The sequence below is a fragment of the Drosophila biarmipes genome, chromosome X, assembly GCF_025231255.1.
Source record: "Drosophila biarmipes strain raj3 chromosome X, RU_DBia_V1.1, whole genome shotgun sequence".
In the NCBI taxonomy this organism is placed as follows: domain Eukaryota; kingdom Metazoa; phylum Arthropoda; class Insecta; order Diptera; family Drosophilidae; genus Drosophila; species Drosophila biarmipes.
Window position 1 is genome coordinate 9944191 of NC_066611.1, and position 24263 is coordinate 9968453.

Below are 24263 nucleotides of genomic sequence, written 5' to 3' on the forward strand. Positions count from 1 at the left end.
GGTTTTTAGTTTACTAGCTGGTCTCCACTGTCTTGGCTGTTCAACAATTTTACGTAGTAACGAATTGCACCAGAATTACTATATTTTTAAGTATTAGCTAACCAACTAATGAATTTTCCGTCTTCCTAGTGAGTTCTCTTCTAGACCTAATTTAAGATTTACTTCCCACAACCACCCTATTGAAAAACAATCAACATTGAATATCCTAACAATTTTATTTTTTTAATATTCTCAAGAAATATCATTTAATAAGTTATTAACACATAAAACAAATCAAGAGTAGTATTTGAATTAAAAAATGTTTTGTTTTCTTATATTTTAACATCATTTTCATTTTACTTTGGTTTGCTGTTTTTTTGTTTTGTTATCGATCCATTGAAATATATATATATATCATCATCATATTGGGATTTTCCCATATATGTTGTATATTAATAGTTGCATATTAACTTCATTCTCTCTCGACTATCTCATCACCTTTTTTCCTCGATTTTCTCCTCAATTTCATCTTGTTTTTTTTTTTTAATTTTAATAAATGAGTTCAGAATAATTTCAAAAATTTTGATGCTTCTTTAGTAAAAGTTGTAAAGTTTTCTATTACACCTTAATTATATACACGTTTAAAACAAAATCATATTCCAGTAATTCAGTCTTATGAAATAAACAGAAACTTAGGTACTTTATATTCAGCTGGAAAATCAATCAGTAAGGAAACAATCGTCTAAAGCCATTTCCAATCAATCAAACAATCAAATGTGGATTATTTCCATTTTTTTTTAGTATTTGGGCTTGGCTCTTAAGTAAACGGTCTGCTTCGTTTTCGGAATTATAATTCTCTTATTGCTGTTCTTATTGTTGATCTGTTCCTTTTCAGTGTGCGTGTCTATGCGTGTTTGTGGGTGCAACTAGGTTTTCCGTCACTTCCGCCTTTGGTTTTTCTGATTTTAATCTCATTCCGTTTGCAGTTTAGTCACAGTGAGCATAGACCCTAGAGTACGATTTTTATTCTCCGTTTGGGGGATTTAAAAAGTACTGAAACAATATTTGGTAGTAAAATGCATACTTTTTGTTAACGGAAGCTTTTGGTTTGTCCCTCCACACTTATCGATATATTGCACGTTATGTTGACTTTGTTGTTATTTGCTTTAAATTGGAACTGTAGAAAATCTATTAAAACTATCATATTCCCATAACATTTATCTTAACTTGGTGGTACCGAAAGAACCGAAAGGTGGAAGAGCAGGCTGCTTCAGCCCGCAGTTACTGGATTGCCTGTACTGCAACTTTTGTCACTTCGTAGTTGACTGACATCTAGATGTACGGATGGTAACTCCTCTGAGCGCACACTCAACAGACACTTGGGATCCCTTTCCAACCATAAAAACCGGAGTCCCCTTAAGAAAATGTGGAACAGTTCAAATAAACAGTTTGACCCAACTTGGTAACGAAAGCAAAACTTGGAATGGGACTCTGGTAATCGGTGATCGATGATCGGTGATCGGGTATCGAAAAAATCGGATGAATGTGGGCTCGGCGAGTTCCGTTATTGTTGTATCTCAACTTTAAGCTGTGTGGTAGGATATGTTATTCATTAGTTGTTACTTTTGTATCTGAGTTTCGTTTCCCTTTAGTTGCTTCCTTGCTGTATCTGGTTCATAAAAATATACATTCGCACTGATCTTTATATTTTGTTGCCTGCCTGTTCGGATTGTGTATGTACAAATCGTGTTACATGTGGGTTTCGAAAGGAATCAATCGAGTTTCAGTGGACAAAAGTAGGGATGCGCGTAGAGTACGTGGTGCAGGACCGTTGGGTGGCACTATATCTTAAGTAGTTGGTCCGGAAAGCTCCTCTTCGAAAACCCTAATGTTGAGTAAGCTGAACATGGAACTCATTTTGTTTCGCTTCGGTCCTAGGACTTACTTATACGTATGTTTCTGCTACTGGCTCGAGAAGTGCGATGGTGCATTGATTTGGCACTCGAAATTTAAGGGATCAACTGAATGGAATCGAACTTAGGATCAGTAGGAATCAAAGTATCGAATGTCTTAGTTGGTACGTTTGCTTTGTATATAAATAGTGTTACTCTCTGTTGCGGGGCTAGATCGAGGGCTAGCCCTAGGTTATTGAGTTCTTGTTGCAATCTTTGATATTCGCTTTTCGGTTTCGTTCCTGTACAAAGTGGTGAAGTACAAAAGGAATAAATTATCATAAGTATTATCATATAAGAAAGGTTGATTTGCTTTAACTTTGCCATATACTTGTAATTTAGCTAAAAATAGTTATGCATGGTTTGCTTGTACATAGTATGTATATAAAGTGGAAAAAAGTATGCTTGTACATAAATGTTTTCATTATCATATTTGCTTTTGGTTTAAGTTATCATTGTGTCTATACATATTTGTAGTTATGCTTGCTTTGGTTTTATCCTTGGTTTAAGTTTTGAATAGTTCAATAAATATTTTTTGTATTCTTTGGTATTTGTCTATATGGTAATTTTCTTTATAAATATATATGCATATTTGTATAATTTTTTCTTGGTATTCCATTAGTAAAATGAATTGTATTACAACGAATGCGAAATGCCGCTTAAAAATGAGTTTTAGTTTAGCGCGAGCCTCTAGAATAAAAAACAAATAACATTCCGATAGAGTGAGTGAGACGGGGACGGCCGTAAGCAGGGCGTACTGTACTGTAAAACCTCGTGTCCAGGCGCCTTATAAAATGCATAGCATAAATATGTAAACAACAATATAGAATCAAAGGTACATAACGTTAGTGTTCAAGATCGTCAGTTGTGGGGTCTGTGTGTGCGTGTGTGTGTTTTGGCCAACCCCAATTCTATGCAAAGATCGTCTGCGGTCAGGGGGCCAGTATCATTTGGGGTTACGAAAGGTCCCCCCTGACCTCCTTCGGGGATCTCTTCACAAGCCCGGGTATGCTCGTCTCTCGTGTAGCTCCCCTGTGAGTGTGCGTGTGGGGGTGGTGGTGCCTAAAATGTACAGTTGTGCATGGTAGCACCCCGACACGCACCTCACCGCCGTAGGGGATGCATCTGAACCATTTCAGAAGTATCGCGGTGTCGTCTGCCTTCCTGATTCCCTGTGCTGAAGGCCGATTGACCAACGTCACCCAAAACGCCTGCCAATCGGAGTTGAGCACAATCGTTCATTGGTTATCGGGTATCGGTTATCGGTTATTTGTTATCTGCTGTCTGCTGTCTGTGGCCTTGCTTATCGTCTATCGCTAATCGGTCGGCTTGGTATCAAGGTTCGGGTAATTGGAACTCGGCAACTTTGCCCTGTAACTCTTTGCTGAACTAATATAACCCTTCGCTATATATGTAAATATATATTTGCTTGTATATCAATATATATATATATATATGTGTATATTATATATGGTATAGGGTGTATAACTCCGCCGCCCAGGGCACACGCACATGCCTTGTATACGGTATGCATCTGCAATTCGGTAACGACACGACATATGGTTAAACTTAACATCTCTAATCGTATTTACAAGTGAGTGAGCTGCACCCGGCCGACAAGATCCAGATCCTTATCCAGATGAAGATCCGGACAACTTGCGATCGAAGCCCATGATGTCTTTGGCTTATCTTTCGGTGATGGAGCATCACTCGGGAATCAGCGGGCATCGTGGGGTTGGGGAATCGGAATGGAACTGTGATGGGGATGGGGATGGGGATTCATGGGGATGGGCTTCTCGCTTAGTCCTCCCACGTGGGGAACTGGCCCTCGTCCACGAACATGCTGAACTGGCCGGTGTACTGGCGTTCCATGGGCGGACCGCTGCCCGATCCCGATCCCGATACCGAACCCTTCGCCTGGCCAGCGATCGGGGGCGGTGGAACCGGTCGGTTGTGGCCCGTTTGGCTCCTGGCCGGCGGCTTCTCCGGCCCACTGGCCTGGCCACTCCTCGAGCTGCCCTGTGCCGACGACGAAGACGACGCGGTCTTTCCGTAGTTGTAGCGTTGCTCTGCTGGACACCAAAAATGAAATGGTATTAGGAAGCATATATAAACTTATATTATATACCTCATATAATTTAACTTAATAGCACCCACTTTCTAACTTACATTTAGATCACTAAATTCATAAAATTAACAGAAAATAAATCATACGCCAGGTTGGCTTGTCTAGATATACGATGTATATGACTTTCATTAGGGTTGTATACATATAAAGAGAAAATTTTCGAACTATATCGATTTCTTTATCGAAGCAATTAATATCATTTAATATCGTTTTTATTTTTAAAATCTCTGTGATATTGAATATGTATCTGAAAAATACCCTTAAGTGCAAATGATGACTATATACATATATATATACAAAAATCTACTTAAATCGATTACAGCCTATCGAAAATATCGCAATGTTTTATTTATCGTTCTTATCGTTGAAACCTTGATATTCTTGAAAATGTGTATGAAAAATGTGACTATAAATGCATGTAATGATTTTATAAGGTCTTGTAATTTTCAAAATCGCCACTTACTCGAAGGCTGCTTCACCTCCTTGCTGGCCCAGACGGGCTCGTGGGTCTGGTTGTACGATTGCTGATCCCACACGGCCTTCTCCTCGACGTTTTTGCTCTGCAAGAATGGCATAGTAATGGAAATGGATGGGGGGATTAGTCCGGGTCCGATTTCCCGATCATTGGGGCACACTCACATAGTCGACATGCAGCTCCAGGTCGTCGCTGGCCTGCTCGAGGCTGCTGTGAGTGATGCCGTAGTAGAAGTACATGACGAACCCCAGGGTCATCCACACGGTGAAGCGGACCAGCGTGAGGATGCTCAGCTTGAATATCAGGTAGATGTTCACGGTGATGGCGATGGCCGGGATGAAGGGGAGGCCGGGCGTGAGGAAGGCCAGCGCATACCTGGTCGAGATCGGAATGGGAGGGTGAGATCGAAAGAGGGGGATCGGGCGGATTAGCTGCATTGGCCGACTGGACTGGCAAGCGGTATTGGTATTACCTATTCTGCGGCTGCCTCGATATAATCAATAGTATCACAAATATGCCGATAAACAAAATGAAATAAATGAAGGCGGCGAGGCCACCGGACCACCCAATGGCCGCGAACAGGTCCAGGAAGAATATGAGACCGAACATGATGCCCACTAGCTTGGTGACGTACAAGCCTGTTGGTTTGATTTCGATGTCGATGTCGATGTTGGATTGGAAAAGCAAAAACAAAGAGTCAATTTCAATCGCAATTTGGTTGTTGTTGTGATGGGGTTTCAGCAGGAACCAGGGTTACAACCTACAAGATTCTCTAGACATACACCCGGATAAACCATCTCCATCTCAAAACTAAAACAAGATTCAATGAGAATCGAAATAAGGTGTTCTCAAAACAAAAATCAAAACTACTATTCTCTCGCTTCATTACAAAAAAAAAGGAGAATACTTTCTTCTCTATTTCAAGAACGTATTAACTCAAATTTGTAAGAAGTATTCTCAAGGAGAGAAAAATCGAAGAAGGTAAATGATGTTTTTAAAACGAAGATCATAACGATAACATTGGATCACTGGTCAACTTATCGAAGGACTCGAAACTTCTAAGGATACATACCACTCTCGGCGGTGGCCTGACCGGGATTGATCCAGGGAAAGAAGCCGGGACACAGGTACGCGTAGTCGTGGATCTTCCGGGTGACGAAGTTCAGGCCCATGGCATCGAAGGCGGTGGCCTGGCCGGTGGGTCCGGTGGGTGCGCCGTGTACACTGCCGTAGAACTTGTTCTCCGAGCGATCGGACACCAGGAACTGGTCGTCCCGCCCGCCCAGGAATCCCTCCGGGCTGTCGTCGATGAAGGAGTCGTCCGAGTCGGACATGCCGCGCGTGACCCGCTTGATGGTCAGCTTGCCGGGCACCTCGAGCACCTCGGCGGGCGTCGCATGGGTGCGGGAATCGCTGGCCGTTCCGGGCGCCACCGGGGTGCGCAGCTGGGCCGGCAGCAGTTCCACCAGCGAGGTGCTGTGTGGCTGGTAGCGCAGCACCAGGACACAGGTGGACACCAGCGTGTAGGCCAGCAGGGTGCCGATGGACATCATCTCGACGAGGATCTCCAGGCGCACGGTGAGTGCCACCAAAGCGGCGGCCAATCCGCTGCCAATGGTAGCCAGACCGGGCACATTGGTGCGCTGCCACAGCTGTGACAGTTGTCTGGAGGGGATTGGATTTGGCAGATGCATTAAGGATACCCTATATTAACTTTATTAACACTCACCTGAAGATCAAACCGTCCTGGGCCATCGCATAGATGACGCGCGGCATGGGGAACATGGAGCCGAACATGGCCACCGAGAGTCCAGCGGTTGCTCCGATGGCCACCACCGCCCGGCACTTCGGGGCATTCACGTACGACCACATCTGGACCAGCGCCGCTCCCGTGTTGATGTGGTCGTAGGGAACTGGGAAATAGAAGAGCATTCCATTAGTGCAACCACCAAAGTATAGAGCTTAAAATGTGAGCTTGATTAGTATGAAATATATTGTTGCATACTTTTAGACACCTAAAGTTATAAAGTAGTAGGGATTAAAAATGATGATCCTTAAATATTACATTTTGAATCAATTCTGACATTAAAATATCCTTTCAGACACCTAATGTTACTTTTAAATCTCTAAGTTTTGAAACCCAAGTGTCTAGTGACACTGGATTAATCCTATAGAATCTGATACCTTGCAACTGTAGCCCGTTCTAAAGTAATATTGCAACACCTCACTCATCTTGTACTCACCCACTAAAGTTAGGACTAGACTAACGCTAACGTAGGCGATTAGGACGACGACCAGGGAGCCAACAATAGCCTTTGGAATGCTCTTCTGCGGATTGTGCGCCTCCTCACCGGTTGTTGCGATAATATCGAAACCGATGAATGCGTAGAAACAGGTGGCAGCTCCAGAAAACACCTGTAGAAAGAAGTAATCAAAAATCATAATGGGTTTGAAATCGCCTGTAATAGCGCCGAAATATATGCTATGATATATTTTGGAACATTTTTACAGCATACTTTTGGGCAAAAACAATACAACATTAATGTTTAATATCAAGAATTTCATAGATTGAACTGATTTTAAAGGATTTTTCGGTTAATAAATAGCCACTTACACCACTCCAGCCGTAGGGCAGGAAGCCCTGGTGCTCCGACCACGTCTTCGTGTCCACGTAAAACAGCCCGGCGGCCATTACGAACACCCACGTGGCCAGGTTGACGGCGTTGAGTGAGTGGTTGAAGATGACCGACTTGCTGGCACCCATCGCCAGCACGCAGGTCATGAGCAGCGTAATGCCGAAGGCAATAAAGTCCGGTGGTTTGCCTGCGAAACAAGGATACAAAATATATAGGGATAGAGAACGGGGAACCGATCGACCGTCCAAAACACTCACCGAATATCGTGCCAATGGACTCGCTTATCGTCCGCGCTATGGCATTGCCGGTCAGGGAATCGAAACTAGAACTTAACGCACAGGCACAGGCACTTGTTCCTATCCAGAGATCAAAGTCAGTACCAGAGGGACTTCGGTTGCACTGTAGAATACTCACCTATCAGATATTCCAATATCATGTTCCAACCAATTATAAAAGCTACGAATTCTCCAACCGCCACATATGAATACATATAGGCCGAGCCGGATGTGTGTGGCACACGAACGCCAAACTCTGCATAGCAGGCGCCTGTGGAACGTTAGATCGGGATATATTTGGGATCACAAAGATGTGGGGAGAAATCAATTGAGAAAATGTGCTCAGAAATGCGTTCAGATCGGAAAGAATACAACATTTTGAGATATTATCTTCTCACTTATTCGAGAAGAAAGCTTCTTGAAATCAAGAAAAAAGTAATTTCAAGAAGAAAATGTTCTCGTGCTTTTTTTGAGGTGGAGCGTTCTTGATATAGATTTAAAATTAATCTTAATTATTTTCAAGACAAAATCAGGCTCAATTTTTATAATTTGAGATAAAATTTTCTTAAATAATTTTCAAAAAAGGGTAAACAGTTATTGTTCTGAGTGTAAAGTGTTTGGAACGGAAAGAAGCTTAATTTGAGATATTATCTTTTTACTTATTCGGGAAGAAACGTTCTTGAAATCAAGAATATGGTATTCTCGTGTTTTTTGAGGTGGAGCGTTCTTGAAATGTAAAAAGCAGTCTCGAATTTGGTAATTTCAAAATCGGAAAACTAGTTTCTTTGCTGAGTGTATAATGTACAGCTTACACTATGCATATAATGTACTTAATTTACATTGTGACATTCTTCACAAATTGGTCCAATCAATCAGTAGAGGGAGCTGGCTTACCTGAGAAAATACTCGCTATGGCGGCTATAATAAAACTAATAATCACTCCGGGTCCGGCTATCTTCTGGGCCACCATGCCGGCCACCAGGTACATGCCCGTTCCGCAGCAGGATCCGATGCCCAGCGAGGTCAGGTCCAAGGTGTTGAGACATTTCTGGAGGGCAGAAGGCGGAAGGCGGATTTAGGGATTGCGAGGACTCTTAGACTGGCTCATCTCACCGTTAGCTTGGGCTTCTGTGGCTGTGCGTTGCCGTCCTGCAGCTGCTTCACGTCCTTGGTGCGGATGAGCTTGGGCAGGAGCGTGGTCGAGCTGACTCCCGGCGGCAGGGGCACCCTGAACTTGACCTGGAATCGGAGCAGGAGCACAATTAATTCGAGGACCCACGTTCGCGCAGATGCTATTGAAAGATGAGTGCCATCGGGGAGGAGGCGGCGGAGGAGGAGGTGCCCCCAAGCATCCAGAACCCACAAAAAGCGAGTGTTCTCCACTGATAACCGATGCCAGAGTGGGGGAAACTGAGTGACAGGATACAGCGGACCGGAAGGAGAGGTCCTGACAATCGATGTTTGCAACAAGTTCTACCCGTCCTCGCAACCAGTTTGTTACACTCAAAAAAAACTAGGTGAGAATGACACATTTACCCACGTAACTTATGGGATTAATCTACCTGAGCGAGTGTTGCTTTAACTGGGGGATCATGTAAAAAAAAAATTAAATTATACGTGTTTTAAAGAGTTTATAATTGAATTAATAAGAAATTATAAATTTATTTATTTTATTTAGGCAGGATATTAAAAGCGGGTGAGATGTATATTAAATAATTTCCATCATGAAATTCCTCGAAATGCTCGACTTCCAGGAACTCAAACCAATTACTACAATACTTTAATCCAATTTATTTGTAAAACAGCGAACCGATTGTTGTCATTCATTAAGCTTGAATACACTTAAAAGGTAAGCACTGTCAGCGAGCAAATTTATATTTTTTCCAATTAACATTCGACCTTTAGAAGATATTTATATAGAAGTGCGTTATGTGTGGGTCAATTATAGAGAGCTTCCAGCTTTAATTTCGACTTAATTGTATGATGTGTTCGAGGAACTTCAAAATACGAAGGTTCGATTGTACTATATATTGATTCCACGACTCCCACTTTTGCCATGATTTTCCAAACAATTGCATATCCTCGGTTTCTCGCACACACAGAACTAAAATGTTAAAAGGCTCTTAATCAAAATCACCATAGCTTGAACTGAAAAGCAATTATTTCGTAGCCTAGAGCAAAGAGGTGGCCGTTTCAAACTCCTGCAGACGCGCTCCACAACTGATTCCTGTTCTCTGCTCCCGTTCGAGGAAATGGCTCGCAAGGGGCAACTCGGCGCATTCATTTCAGGAAGCGCCTTTGATGTCAGCTGCAGCGGCCGACATCATTTGCTCCCCAGCTTTGCCCAGTTAAATGCCATGTCAGCGGGTAGGCAGTCGACCGCAGATGCGGCCACGAGATGCCTCTGCCCCCGCCTCCATTGCCATTTCCATATCCACCTCCATTTTCATTTCCACCGCCACCGCCATCGCCATCGCCATCTCCCTGCTGGTACTCAAAGTGGGTAAGTTGGTAAGTGGGTAACTGGGTAAGTGGGTGCGTGGGCGCCTTGGCTCGGTTCCGGGAACTGGAAAGCCACCATCCACAACCACGACAACGGGCCAGTCCACGATGCAATCAAAGCCCGCTGCATCCTCTGCCGCTCATCCCATGTCCCGTGTCCCGTGACCCGTCTCCCATGTGTCCTTCGACTCGCCAACGCTTTACCCTTTGTATGCCAATGAGCACCAGGATAGCCCAGCAGAGGGCATTTTAGTTGTGGTAAAAAGATTGTAGGAGATTTTTTTAGGAATTGCTATACCCAAAAAGCATACCTAAACTGTTTGCTAGTGCGCTAAATCGTTCTAAATAATTGATAAACTTGGAAGGCTAGGGTGTTCTAACTTCGTTTCAATGAACACTCCCCTTTCTGGACGTTTTTTCCAAGCTTTCCCCTTTCTTTTTTAACAATTTGGCGTTATTAATGGCTCGCAAGTGTCCGGGGATGAGCAGCAATTGCAGTGGCAGCAGCACAAAAGGTCACACCGCCGAGGAAAGGGGCTGGACTTCCTGGGGGACCTTAATCTCGCGGGGGAGTCCTGCTCGCCTTGGTTTCTAGATAAGCTGAGTCGGAGTGAAGGAGGCGTCTCCAAGTAGACTGTTATTCTGCTACTGAGAGAATCTTCTGCACAGCGAGAAAAATAACTGGATGTTGGCAGTTAAAGCATGATAATAATGATAATAACAATATAACAAGCCTCATAAAAATAGAGAAAGATAGTACATACAGACGCACAATCGTGCTGCTTATAAAAACTATTTTTCTAAAGTCAAATATAAAATATGTATTGAAATTATACTAATAACAAAGAGAGAGTACAAACTTTAAATAAATATGAAATCTTTTTTATATTTTTTTATTTCTTTTAAGCCGAAATAGATAATATTTTTTAAAATTATATTAACAGCAAAGAGAGAGAACTAACTTTAAGTAAATATTAATTATACTTTTAAATTTTTTTATATTATATTTGTATTCATAATTAATAGTTCAATTAATTCCGACCTGCCCTCATTCACATGCCCCTGCCTTTGTTTTTCTCAGTGTGTGCCAATGTGTAGCATACTTTTTGGGCGGCTAAGCTCGTCTTGCAGCCACACGCTGCGTATGAGCGATATTGTCATAACAAAGCTCGGCCGCTCGCCATCCCGCTCGCACCTAATCCCGACCAAGAACACATGCTTTTGGGAGCGATTCCCTATTCCGGGTACGGACTGCCAGTGGAACTGGGGGACTTGGGCCGCAGACGAGCGGCTCCAATTACAGATGCGGCCGTAAAGGGCCAGCGCAACAGAAGTGGCAATAAAGATAACGCCGAGCCAAAAAGGGGGTGTGTTTTTTGTTGTTTTTATGCTTTGGCATTGAAGCCTGGCGTAAGTGTTGGTGCCAGTGTAAGTGTAAGTGTGGCTCTGTTTTTGTTGTTGCCACTTCTATGCTCGCTCGTCGCTTACTCGCCCGCGTGCCTGTGTGGGTGAGCTGTGGAGAGCTTCTTCGTTGTCAAATGGATTTGCATAAGTCCGTGGAACGGCACCACACATTACACACACACACACACATGCTTTGGCTTTCGCCCTTCTCTATGTGTGCGTCGGCGTTCGGCATCATAATGACCTTTTTGAGGCATACCATTACAACGGAGCCCCATTAACACACGCACACTGCGTACGCGTTCGTATGTCTGTGGGTGTCTGTAAGCGACTGTAGCTGTGTGTGTGTGTGGGGAGTGCAGAGTGGAGAAGGGGGGGCTCCAATTTTAGCAGTGACCAAAAACTCTGTGTCAGATTCGGTGGAGAAATAAAAATACACTTTTCAGTTTGCGGGGAAGGGGCCAGGGGGGAGTGGGGAGGGGTGGCGAGCCTGATGGCTCCAGGTTGTTGTTTGTTGTTGCCTTCTTTTGGTCTTTTTTCGGTTGTTCGGTGTTGTCGCTTACCTTCTCTAGCACCAGCAACAAATCCGACGGCTTCATTTCGCTTTTGTCTCTCGGCCCTCAACAGTTACTAATAAAAGGGGGTTGGGTGGCTGGGCTGGGGCTTGGGTGCCAATGGTGGTGGTGGAGAATTCGGCGATTGTTGCACTTGAAAGGGTCCTTCCGCTTCTCTGGTTCTCGGGTGTTCTAGTGCTGGCTTTTTGCTCGCTCTTCCTCGCTCTCTCTCTCCCTCTGTGTGTGTGTGTTATCCCTTATCCTTTGTCCCTATCCTTGGCCTTATAGCCAAGTGTCTTTATCTGGGGGAGCGGCGCTGGCTGGGAATCCTGGCTGTTGCTGGCGTTGCTGCTGCTGCTGCTGCTGTTGCTTCCTTGTGCCTCACATTGATTTTTGTCAGCAGCGTCATTCTATATTCAACAGTTTACGGCTGAAGGACCCGCGCCCGTGGACTCCGCTCTCGCACTCGCACTCGCACTCGCATTCAGTTTTCACTTTCCGTTTTTCGCCAGCACACCGTCGCAGTCGCAGTCACTGTCACTGTCACTTTCTCTATCTATCTCTATCTCTATCTCCCAGCCGCTCCTGTTGTTGCGCGCCTTCGCCTTCGCCTTCACGTGGCCCCAACACACACGCACACTCGCGCACACTCGACTCTATATATGTATACTTGTATCCTATATCCTTTTAACCGTTACCGTTAACGTTACCGTTACCGTTGCCGTTGCACGCACGCACGCACGCACTGGGACACACACACGCACGCACACACAAACAAAAAGTGAAATGCCAATGTCTTGTGCACCGAAGGAATATGGCTATTATTATTATTATTTGTCCTGGTCACCACCACCTTCGTCCTTCGCCACTCTCTGCTTTGGCTTTCGCTTTTCTGGCCACGTTTCTTTTGCAGGCGGTCGAGCTTCTCGCCTATTCGGTATTCGGTGAATGAATGCCAGCGATTTTTCCGTGTCTATCACTTTTTTGTGTGGAGCGAAGCAGCGAGTTGGCTGGCTTTCGTTCGCCTTCTGGCCCGCTCCTGCAGAAGAGCTTTCGTCCTTACAGCATTACAGGCGTGCGATGCGGCGAATGGCGATTGGTGAATGGTGAATGGCCAATGGTGAATGGTGAAAGGCGAGTGGCCGCGATCTGGCAACGCTGCGAAGAGCACAGGAAGTTGCTCTATCTATACCAGAGTTGTCCTTCCAAAGCTACAAGTTACTCGACTTTCGATTTCGATTTCGCTCTCCGCTCGCCACTCTCCGCTCTCGCTCTCGCTCTCCCGCACGCACCAAAGTAGGCAACGGAAAGTGCAAGCAGCGAGAGCGCAGACGCAACACCCCACCCCCTCTCCGCACCCATTGTCACATGTGTGCGTGTGTGCCAGAGATACGCTCAAGGATATGCAAATACACGCACACACCTACTCCCCAGAGGCGTCGCTTTCATGGGAAGTGTGTGTTGTGTAACGGCACTGAGCAGCATATGTGTGCGCACCTGTTAACTGCTGTTTGCTATTTACTGTTACCTGTGCGCCGCCCACCCCCCACCGTCACCATTCAGCAGCGCGAGTAGCGCACCGCTTATCTCGCATCACAGTTAAAGTTGCCCAAAGCTCGCCCATCAAGCGGGATAATCGCGTGTTTGTGCCCACCAGGTGGCGCGCCTGTCTAAAGGATTTGGGACTCTGAGAAGGGGCTCTTCCAAGGCACTCTACAAGATGCAACACTTTGAGGTCCTTGGAGATACCGTTTAGTATGTCATTTCGATGGCACTGCAACTGAGAACTTAATCTACTCTTCAAGAAGATAGGATCGTTTTGGGTTAAGAATGGTACGGAAATCATTTAATAGGTTATTTCAACTTATTTAGTTAAAATGTAATTGATTTTTTAAGAAATACATAACGTTATTTCATATGTAAATGTAAAAATGCCATATAAAAATTTTAATCAAAATGAAATTAAAATAAAAAATGTATTACCCCGCAAATGATAGAAAATTATACTCTTAATAATGAAATACAAAATCACTTTTACCTTGATACATACTAAAAGGCATTTTAAAGGGGCTAGTAATCGGAATACAATTTATTGGCAATAAACCAGAAGGAATTACAGTCGCGACAGTCGAACTTTGTGTGTATCATAATTTTGAAAATATTCGAAAGCGTTACAAATCGCTTTCCAAGAACAATATCCCGTGGTGTATGTAAAACAGTACGTTCTACCCCCAATGGCAATGCCAAGAATCCGCGGCCGCAGACTCATCTATGTAGCCGTTTGTCCGCTTGTCCGCCTGTCCGTATGTCTGTATCTGTATCTCTGTCTTTATATATGTATCTGGGAGCGTTGCAAGTATCTCAGTATCTTTGCGCTTTATAGCTATTGGTTTTTGGTCGTTTGTTGGCTGCCGCTTTCCGTTTTGAAACAAAAATGAGTACAAGGGTTATTTTTAGAACTAAAATTTTCTTGATTTTTACTCGTTAACATTGCTTACGCTCCGTTCTGTAGTTGCTGTCAGTCCGTCTGCAGCCAAACGCCCCTTGCCCGCCGGCCCTGCCCCGTGGCCCCTGCTCGAAATTTCCTACGCTGGCGTCACGATCGTGGATGTAGCTGTAGCTGTAGCTGTAGCTATAATCTGTATCTGTACGTCTGTATGTGCATCCGTATCGGCATGCCTGTATTTGTATCTGAATCTGAATGTGTTTCTTTTCTTCGGGTCCGGTGATCTTCAGCGTGGACGCCCGATATTTCCTCCCCCAATCCCGATGGCAACTTAAGTAACATTAGTTTCGATAGTTTCAGCCCTGCATCAAATATATATGGATAGGCACATGTGTGTACACTCGGAGGAAATTCAAACTTTTCAAACTGAATTATTAACAACAAAGGGAGAAAACATTTGGAAACTTTAAGGAATAAATTTTCAAATTCCAAATTAGGACAGTTAATTTAAAAGATTGTCCGTTTTAACTATAAGTACCTTAAAAAGAAGGTGGTTTAAAAAGAATCAGTCCGTTGAAGTACATTTTCCAATACACTAAATATCTAACATACTAAAAATATATGGTTTTGCTCATATCCTGTTCGATATAGGACGCGTAAGGTCGATTTCGTTAAGTGTGTGCCATGGACTGACAGATGTTCGGATGGGTGAGTGCATGTGGCCGATTTACATGGGATTGGATGCGATGCTTTTACTTCTACACACTGCACCAGCACCGGCGGCAACAAGATCTCCTCTCGAGATCAGCGGGGAACGCTTAACGAACGTTTTTTGCCAATGACAGGCAGCGACGAGAGTATGTACATGAGATTTATAGTTGCTATTTTTAAAGCGGCGTGTTAAGAGCCGTAGACTAGGGACCAGAGGCAGCCTACTACCACCGATCCGAACCGCTGCGAACGGCCATAACACTCGGTTCGAGTGAAGTAGGGGAACTTTACTTGGCTCCCTTTCGGGGGTCATGGGATGGGGGGTTGTTGAACTCAGCGTTTTCGACTGAAAAATTGGAGCAAGCTACGATATGTGGAGAAATACGCACAGCCAGCATGAACCAGGTTAGGGCAGCTGAAAGGGTAACCGATTTAGGAGTTAACAATTCGGAATACCCAGTGCGGAATACTCACTCCGAAATATCCAGTTCGGAGTCGACAGTTCGAAGTACCCAGTTCGCAATAACCCATTCGAAATACATAGTTCAGAATATCCAGTTCGGAAACGCCAGATCGGAGTACCCAGTACTGAATATCCGATTCGGAATAATCATTTCGGTATTGGCCTTTGGGATATCTAGTAGGATTACACAGTTCGGAATACTCAGTTCCAAATATCCAATTGGAGCACCCAGTTCGGAATATTCTATTCGGAATAATCAGTTCGGTATACGCCTTCGGGATATCTAGTTAGAAATGAGCAGTTCGGAATACCAAGTTCAGAATACCCAGTACCTAATATCCAATTCGGAATACCAGCTCGGAGTACCCAATTCGGAATAGTCAGTTTGGTTAACCCCTTTCAGGATATCTACTTGGGAATACCCAGTTCGGAATACCAAGTTAAAAAATACCTAGTTTGGAATAGCCACCCATTTCGAAAATTATTCAATTCGGAATAACCAGTTTGGAATATTAAATTCGGAATTCGGGATACCCAGTTCGGAATTCATAGTGCGTAATGTCTCTTTCGGAATACCTAGTTGGAATTCATAGTTCGTAATGTCTCTTTCGGAATACCCAGTTCGGAATACCCACTTCGAAATATATTTAATTGAAGAAATCCAATTCGGGATACGCAGTTTGGGAAGGTCTTGTTTTTCACATAAGAAGTTGCACATCTTTGATCATGGCTTGCGCAAAGCCCCGACTGATATTACTAAGTCGGAGACCATTTATTTTGCTATGCATTGGGTGCTTCTAAGCACATGCAGATGTATGCACTACTATCGTTCGGTTGAACGTCTATAGGCGAGACCAGAATCAAAATCGAAAAAAAGCCGGCCGTCGTTATTTGGCGTTGGGCTTTGCTCGCCCACCTTTGACACCTCTCCTCGCTGGGCGATTTTCATTGATTACCGTTGGCCCGCCTGAATCACTCCTCTATCCGAACGATCGATCAACGATCACTTGGCGAGGCATGAGGCATATGGTCATGGAAAATGCCCTGATCGTAACCGAAACGCCCCACGCCCGTTGGTTGGATTTGGAAGTGGGAAAGAAATTGGAATGGAATGGAATGGTTTTGGATGGTATTGGCTTGGACGGTGTGGTGTTGCTGGGGCCGTACAAATTCTACTCACGGCCCCACCGTTATTTTTAATTTTTAGTACATATACCACACAGAGGCGGGCACATACACACAGCTCGAAACACAGTCGTAGCAGCGTATGCTCTGGCAACGATCGTATTCTATTTGTAATCCAAAATAAGTGTACGTATCTGTGGCTGTATCTGCATCCGAACTAGCACTATGTGGTTCGCTTTACGATCTCTCGTTGCCCACTCTCTTTGCCACTCGGCTGGCGAACGCTTTTCATTTGAATGTCTTCTTTGTGCCCCGCACCGAGGGTGCTTGTACTGGCAGTACAGCCCCCGGATGAATATCTTACAGCTACGAGTCACCACAAGACGGGCCTGGGGCCATGTAATGGCGTTCGACCGATCTACAGATCTACCGATCTCCCGGATCGGAGGAAGCTTCGAATTCCGAATTTTGGGCACTTGGATGCCGGGCACACAAGCTCAAACTCAAGTTGCTCAGCGGCGTAGTTTCGATAATCTCTCGACTCTCAAGTGAAACAAAAACAGTGTTGGGCGGGATCGGGGTTATCTCCGACCCAATGACTTATCACTGTAGCTTGGTAGTAGGTCCGTACACTCGACTCAGTTCCGATCTCAGAACCATAGCCAACCAGCTTTTTCGTAGGTCCACTTTTTGATTAGAAATACATATATGGGTGTTAGAACCACAGCCCAACTTCACTTCTGTAATGGGTTGTATGTTCTGAGATCTCTATTCAACTTTTATAACGCAAACCTTTAGTTTTAATCTGCCACTTGTCTTTAAAGGTAATTTGATCAACACAAAACATTTCTCACAAATCTATAGCTGTAAAGACTGGATTGGTTAGATATATCCTGAAGAATTCACGCTTAAAATAGGCATGAAGGTTAGGGAACTGATGCCGGAGGAATTAAAACCAAAGCAGGAAAGAACGCTATGGTATATAACCTCAACTGTAAAAATAACCCTTACTCTAATAACCAATTGTACATATGCATGTATAGAATCTTTGTAACTTAACAAAGACGTCAATGATCATGTAAGGACTTAAAACCTTTCCTTAATAACTTCCTAAATTATAATAAGTCAAATGGAACAAATTTTAGGTATGCTAACTGGAACTAACAAAAAGATTGTAAAAAACAGGAAACTATTTAGTGATAGGAATGAACCAGTCTAAATTACAAGGACTGCTGTTTACAACTAAACTGTACATCTCTTTTGGTGAAAGAAGTTAGTTGCTCATGTCCGAATGAAGATAAAGGGTTGTATTATCAAGAATAACTGAAATCTAACCAATAGTTTGCCTGCCTGCGATGATAGTTGATATCCTGCTCGAGATCCAGTTTTACTGCAGAGATCATCAACCCAAGAGCCGACGCCGAAACAGAAGGCAGCGCCGGCCCACCGATTGCATCCACTTGGGGTGGCCCACCATGCCACGGAACATACTTGCATCTATATTTAGGCTACGACTTTTCCCATTTGGCCCTTTATAGATCTACAGATTCATCTTCGTCTCTTACCAGGCCAGGCCAAACCGTACATCGCGTCGCATCCCGTCCCCCGAGTGTCGATCCGAGCCGAACACATGCGCAGCGCAGTGGGGCGCAGTATGGGTGTCCACGTAGGTGTGGTACAGTGTGCGTCGCCTCTAGAGTAGGAATCGAATCGGAGTAACTGCTTCCTCTTCGGGATCGTTGGAATCTTGCTTGCTCCGATCGGATCTTCTGCCTCGCCGCTCTCCGCCGCCTCCGCCTGCGCCTCTCCCTCTCTCTGCGGTGCGCTGCCTCTGCCCGATTCTATAAGTAGACACTGGCACATACATACCACCATGTGGATTTACATATTCGTGTGTATTTATATACCCCAAGTGGCTGTGTGTGTGTGTTGCGCTCGGAACACATGTGCACCCCAGAAGGCATCGGCATCGCCATCGCCATCGCCTCTCCGCCGCAATCTACCAGGTTAGAGCAGAGCAGTCCCGTTCGTTTTCGTTCCGTTATGTTCCGTGCGCCGAGGAGCGATCGTCCGTCTAACGATCGTAGCGGTCCAAGTGCGCTTGTATGAGTGCGCCTGTGTGCTCGGGCGTGCGTGTGTGTGCGACTGCCGTTAGTATCGGGCAACGGGATCGCACACAAAAAGTTCAGTTTCAGTTTCGTTGTTGTTTGGTTTGGTTAGTTTTAGTTGGTTAGTTGGAATCTCAGGACGGCGGACTACGGAGAAGCGGTAAACGGTAATCGCGTTGTCCGGCGAAAGCGAAACGCGCGCGCCTCTCGCCTTCTTTTCTCTCAGTGCAAATGCAGGTCAGCGAAAGCTTCTAGTGCGTGATAGAAGAGAGACAGAGGGAGAGAGAGTGAAAGAGAGTCGGTGCGTGGCCTGTGTGTGTGAGTGAGAGCGCGAAGAAAGGAGGATCTGCGGCAAGAAGAAGAGCACAGGGACGCGAAGTGCAACAACAAGAAGAGAGCTTTGTTGGAAAGTTGTGACCGCAGTAACTGTAAATGCCCGCACGGATATTCGTGACTGTGAACGCAGGGCACATGTGCATCTGGTTCCGTGATTTGTGATTAGTGATTTGCTCTTTTTAGATTTTATTTTTGTTTTTCCTTTATTTTTTTGGTCTCGCGTTTGTGTTTTATTTTTGTTTTCTTTTTATTTCGCGTGTTTTGCCGACGTTGCCGTAGCCGATGAGCCGCCGTCTGAGGCTAAAAGGTTAACTTCTAAATATTAATAGTCGATGTCGGTTTGTTGTCAACAACCAAATGCGAGTAACGCCAAAAACAACAAAGAACAAGTACAAAATCGCCTTCATTCGCTTATGCCGATTTCAATTTTGCTTTTGTTTCGGTTTTTTTTTGCAGTGCTTCGTAAAACGTTGTTGTTGTGGCGATCCGATTCCCTTAACATATGTTTATTTTGTTGCTGTTTTTTTCATAGACATTAACCGTTAAGTGTGGCAAGGGTTACGTTGCGTTCCCACCAGTAAGATACTTTTGAAATGCAAACGCCGCCAGTCCGCAGCATCTGCAGCAAGGAGAACAACAGCGAACAGAGGGGACGCATCAGCAGGAGAATCCGCCAGTGAAGCACTCGGAAGAATCTGAATCTGAACCCGAATCGGCAGCGGAGAAGCGCAGAGAAGAAAGACCAGACCACGGTCCCAGCGTTGCGCTTCCTCAGCAGAATCGGGGCATCCAATAAGCTGCTGACAGAACAAAATTCCCCAATGGTAAGCCACTGGGAGATCAGCTTCCAGAGCGGTAGAGCTGTAAGTCTAAAAAATAACAATGATCAAGATCTCAAGATCCCAAGAGTCGGAAGTCTTCGGGATACGATCGGAATGCCAAAGCCCTTGCTTGGATCATCTGCGGCAGTGACTATCTTTGAAAATCTGTGAAACAGCTCTCGCGGCGCTTAGTCATCTCTGCTGGGGGAATGTTTCGTAGAATGTAGCACGGTCATGGATGAGTTTTTACCAACAGTACATACATATATTCCCTGCAAAACTAAGCAGATCTCTTAAATCCCTCGAGAACCGAAAGAAAACTACAAATATTTGTAGATTTAAAAATATTTAAAAACTTGTATTCCTTGAGAAACTAAAAAATATCTCTTCAATCCTTCGAGAACCGGAAGATTATTAAAAATATTTGTAGTTTTAAAATATTTTAAAAACCTCAACTTTTGAAAAAAAAACTGTTTTTATAGAAAATATATTTACAAAATCCCAGTACTTAACCTGAAAATTAACAAATTTCTTATAAATTTTAAATTATAGTCCATGTCCATTGTTGAAAAAATTCTGTTTATTCTAGTAAGTTGTCAATGACTGTATATTGAAATGATCTACAGACTGCACACATATGAACAATGTGTACATATTGGTCATTTACCAAAATACATTCGTTAGCAAATCTGCGATTCTTAAAAAGTTTGTTTTAATCTAACTAGTATTTAATTAAAATTTTATTGATATCGTCTAAATTTTGACAAGGATTTACTGTAGCATGTCTGTTTGATTTTATAAGACTTTTGATATATAAAACAGATGTGATGGAAACCAAAATATTATTGTATGTGCACTTAAGTGCATGGTCATGGGAACTATTTAGCCCAAAATTTGGTTTTTCATTAGTTCTTACGTTGAAGAACTTTCCTATTTACTTAATTAAGTAAATATATGTACATATCAAGAGATCTGTAAAAGAAGCATTCTGAAATGACTGTCCTACCCGTTTTTATGATATTTAATATTGAATGATTCCAGCGCCGCGTAGGAGACGTGTTCGAACCTATAAAATGACTAGTTGTAAAGCTATTGGAAAAAATCTTACCCCCAAAATCTAAACTATATTGCATTAGAACTATATGTATAATATAGAAAATTATTATAAAACAAATTCGTTGTACATTATCATTTTTTCTACTAAATTTAAGCATTTTTTAATACTCGTATGAAATATGAGTTTAAATGGTTAATCCTTTGAAAAATATTACAACTATGCGGGTTCTGTACATTTTTATTTTAATGACCTTATATTTAAGATGCAATGGTATATACTCCTGAATTGTAGAATTGACATTTTTACCTCGTTCTTTGTTAAAATGTCTATAATACCACAGATAAAAACTAAATACTGTCTGTCGAGCCCCTTTTATTCCGAACCCTTTATCCCCCATCCCACCTTAGTCGTGATAATAACCCTTATCCCCGATCCCCGCAGGAGACGAAGAATCCCCCGCCGGTGACGAGCAGCTACCACCACCAGCGGGCGCCGCGCACCCCCGAGTCGTACTTCAATGTGCCGGAGTCGGTGGCCCTGCTGAACATCGTCAAGTCGGAGCGCATCCAGAGCGCCTTCCAGTCGAACCGCAAGAACCATGCCAGCGTGTGGGAGATGGTGGCCGAGGTGCTCAACCGCTTCAGCACCCGCAAGCGGACGGCCAAGCAGTGCTGCAACCGGTACGAGAACCTCAAGAAGATCTACACGCAGCTGAAGAAGAACCCCGAGCGCCATGTGCGCCGCAACTGGCCGTACATGTTCCTCTTCAAGGAGATCGAGGAGCAGCGCGGCGAGTGCTGGGGCTCGAACGGCAAGCGCCTGGCCCTGATCACCAAGAACCACAACGAGCTCTCCTACTACCAGCGCCGGCGGCAGGCGGCCGAGCTGGGAGTGCTGCTCACCAAGGACAACCTCACCCCGCAACAGCACAGCCTCCTGCAGAGCCTCAGCCAGAGCGGCCAGAGCCACTCGCACGCCCACTCCACGGACTCCTCGCAGAGCGGGAGCAAGCTGGAGCGCTTCCTGCCCAACCACTTTGTGGAGGCGCAGCTGAACGATGGGGCCTGCCCCGTGGGCGGCTCCGCCTCCGGCCTGCCCGGCGGTGGCGGCGTCCCCGACGAGAATCCCTTCCAGATGCATGTGGCGGCCGCGACAGCAGCAGCCGCCGCTGCCGCCGTGGCCGCCCAGAAGCGACACGAGCTCCAGATGGCCAGTCTCGGCGGCGGGGTGCCGATGGCAGCCGAGGACGACGACGAGGATGAGGCACAGCGTCCAGCATTTAAAAACCACCTCCATGGCATGGGACACGGCCACGCCCTTGGCCTGGGGCATGGTCCCATGGACGACGGCGGCGAAGGACCCGACTTTGAGAAGGACTGCAATGGAGCCCTCAACATGCACCACCAGAACAACAACCACCACGACAACAACATATCCATGAAGTGAGTACGAGGGAGGTGGAGCCAGGGCACACCTAGGGCTATCCAGAGTTTAGGGGTAAATCTTAGTTATATAATGAATGAGTAATTATCATTTAATGAGCTTTTGTTCTTTAAACGTTTCTATGTTGGTAAAATATTCCTTTTTTATTCGTATTATTTTAGAAAATCATATTATTTAAGATTTGTTCTAAAATAATTTATATTTATATGCTCCATTAATATGAGAGAATTTACAACAAGATTATATATTATATATATTTTTATTAGCAACACAATTTTTTTGGTGGTCCTTACAAGGACTTAAATACAGATGCTTGAACTTGAAGTATTTTGAACTTCGTGTAAAACCCTTAATTAACAAAAAAGTATCTTGGTTTGATGTTTCTTTTTATTTTAGTTTATGAGCTAGTTCATTTATATTTTTTTTATACGGACGCGTTTTTTTATATATTTTAAAGTGGCAAGTATTAAAAAAAATAAGTATTCAAGCTACGATGCTTGATCTTCAGACAACCAAAACCCAGTTTATGAAAATCAGTTGCCTACTTTTTAGGGACTTCCTGTGGCGAATCTTGAAGATATAAGCTAAAAGATATGTTGTGGAGGAATAAAAATCAAATTAAAAATATATGTGAAATAAATATATAAAAAGGTTATCCATTATATTGTGAAACAGCATTCATGATATTTTTCTCGTTCCCCTGGTGAGATCCCTTCTAAGACTCTCACTCCTTTCCGCCACCCACAGGTCGGAGCCCCTTTCGGAGGGCGAGTTCAACCCGGACGACATCCAGCTGATGCAGACGAACTACAATGGGTGAGTGATCCGGCGGCGGCCACGAGGTGTTCCCCCCTAACCACTGCCCAATTCCTTGCTCCCACAGGGCGCAGAACTACTATTCGCCGGGAATGGACCCGAACATACTGCACCCCGACGTGATCGTCGACACGGACAACCTGTCCGACTGCTCCTCGTCCACCACGCTGAAGAAGAAGCGCAAGATGTCCACCTCCACGGATGGCGACAGCACCAACTACGAGCTGATCGAGTATCTGAAGCGGCGGGAGAAGCGCGACGAGGAGTTCCTCAAGCGGATGGATGCACGCGAGGATCGGCTGATGAACCTGCTGGAGCGCACGGTGGTGGCCATTGAAACGCTGGCCGTGAGACGGTCACTGCAGTCGCTCCCAGTGGCGGCGGCGGTCAGGGAGGAGAAGCAGACGCCAGCGGCAGCCGCACCCTGTGGACCCTTTTCACCGCCTCCAGAGGCTCAGTTCGCAGCGCCACCAGCAGCACCAACAGAGCAGCCCCACAATGGCATTGTGGTCACACCAGGCAGTAGCAGCAGCTCCTTGCCCAGTGGCGGGGACCAGATAAGCACCACCATCGAGGTGCCCGACGACGGCGACAGCAGCGGCGAGGAGGCCCCGGTCACGGACAAGGCTGCCCCGGTGCCGAAAGCTGGCGAGGAGGAGCGGGCCGAGGTCAAGCAGGCGTAGAATACAGCACACTACTTTAGCATACGGTCGCTTGCTAGATCTACTTAAGACTTCTACCTACCTACCTACATGTAATCCCTCCGGATGGGGACACCGTGCCAAAGAAGAGCCACGTCTCGAATTCTTATTGAGATTGCCATTTTTACTTAGTGAGCCAACGCATCGTGCTCAGCGGCCGAGATACACTTAATGGAATGCCGAGCACCGCAATTATTGTTGCAGCAATACCTTTAAATCTCTTAACATTAGCTTTTAGTTAGGCGGAATCCCACCTACGCATGCCAAATGAATCCCAGCGCAGAGCGGGATTCACATCGCTACGATAATCTAGTTGGAGCTGCAACGGGGC

General features: G+C 44.8%; 2 protein-coding genes across 10 annotated transcripts; one reads left to right on the top strand and one right to left on the bottom strand.

Moving 5' to 3' along the window:
* Positions 1-196: 196 nt before the first annotated feature.
* LOC108024008 (high affinity cationic amino acid transporter 1) lies at positions 197-18798 on the bottom strand. 3 transcript variants are annotated; one of them, XM_044092830.2, is made up of 14 exons: positions 18558-18796; positions 18216-18491; positions 8559-8684; positions 8340-8493; positions 7585-7716; positions 7428-7526; positions 7149-7357; positions 6778-6949; positions 6264-6447; positions 5607-6199; positions 5007-5172; positions 4699-4909; positions 4523-4619; positions 197-4000 (listed from the first exon to the last, which is right to left on the bottom strand). In XM_044092830.2, exons 1-14 carry the CDS (start codon positions 18630-18632, stop codon positions 3732-3734), a joined length of 2763 nt encoding a protein of 920 aa, XP_043948765.1. In that variant the 5' UTR covers positions 18633-18796; the 3' UTR covers positions 197-3731. The 3 variants fall into 3 exon arrangements, with proteins under 3 accessions (XP_043948765.1, XP_016949242.1, XP_050746475.1); XM_017093753.3 differs by lacking the exons at positions 18216-18491; positions 18558-18796 and adding an exon at positions 11915-13148; XM_050890518.1 differs by lacking the exons at positions 197-4000; positions 4523-4619; positions 5007-5172 and having other exon boundaries at positions 4733-4909; positions 18558-18798.
* On the top strand, positions 18786-24219 carry LOC108024010 (uncharacterized). 7 transcript variants are annotated; one of them, XM_044092838.2, is made up of 5 exons: positions 18786-18865; positions 19627-19918; positions 21414-22414; positions 23163-23231; positions 23299-24219. In XM_044092838.2, exons 2-5 carry the CDS (start codon positions 19916-19918, stop codon positions 23912-23914), a joined length of 1689 nt encoding a protein of 562 aa, XP_043948773.1. In that variant the 5' UTR covers positions 18786-18865; positions 19627-19915; the 3' UTR covers positions 23915-24219. The 7 variants fall into 7 exon arrangements, with proteins under 7 accessions (XP_043948773.1, XP_043948768.1, XP_043948771.1 ...); XM_044092833.2 differs by having other exon boundaries at positions 18793-18918; XM_044092836.2 differs by having other exon boundaries at positions 18825-19401.
* The last annotated feature ends 44 nt before the right edge of the window (positions 24220-24263 follow it).

Coding starts and splice junctions, on each gene's coding strand:
- LOC108024008 (XM_044092830.2), bottom strand. CDS start 18,632: ATGGCGATGGCGATGCCGATGCCTTCTGGGGTGCACATGTGTTCCGAG. Junction 4,620..4,698: donor TGGAGCTGCATGTCGACTAT/GTGAGTGTGCCC, acceptor CCATTCTTGCAG/AGCAAAAACGTCGAGGAGAA. Junction 4,001..4,522: donor GGAGGTGAAGCAGCCTTCGA/GTAAGTGGCGAT, acceptor GGTGTCCAGCAG/AGCAACGCTACAACTACGGA.
- LOC108024010 (XM_044092838.2), top strand. Junction 22,415..23,162: donor GACAACAACATATCCATGAA/GTGAGTACGAGG, acceptor CGCCACCCACAG/GTCGGAGCCCCTTTCGGAGG. Junction 23,232..23,298: donor ATGCAGACGAACTACAATGG/GTGAGTGATCCG, acceptor TTGCTCCCACAG/GGCGCAGAACTACTATTCGC.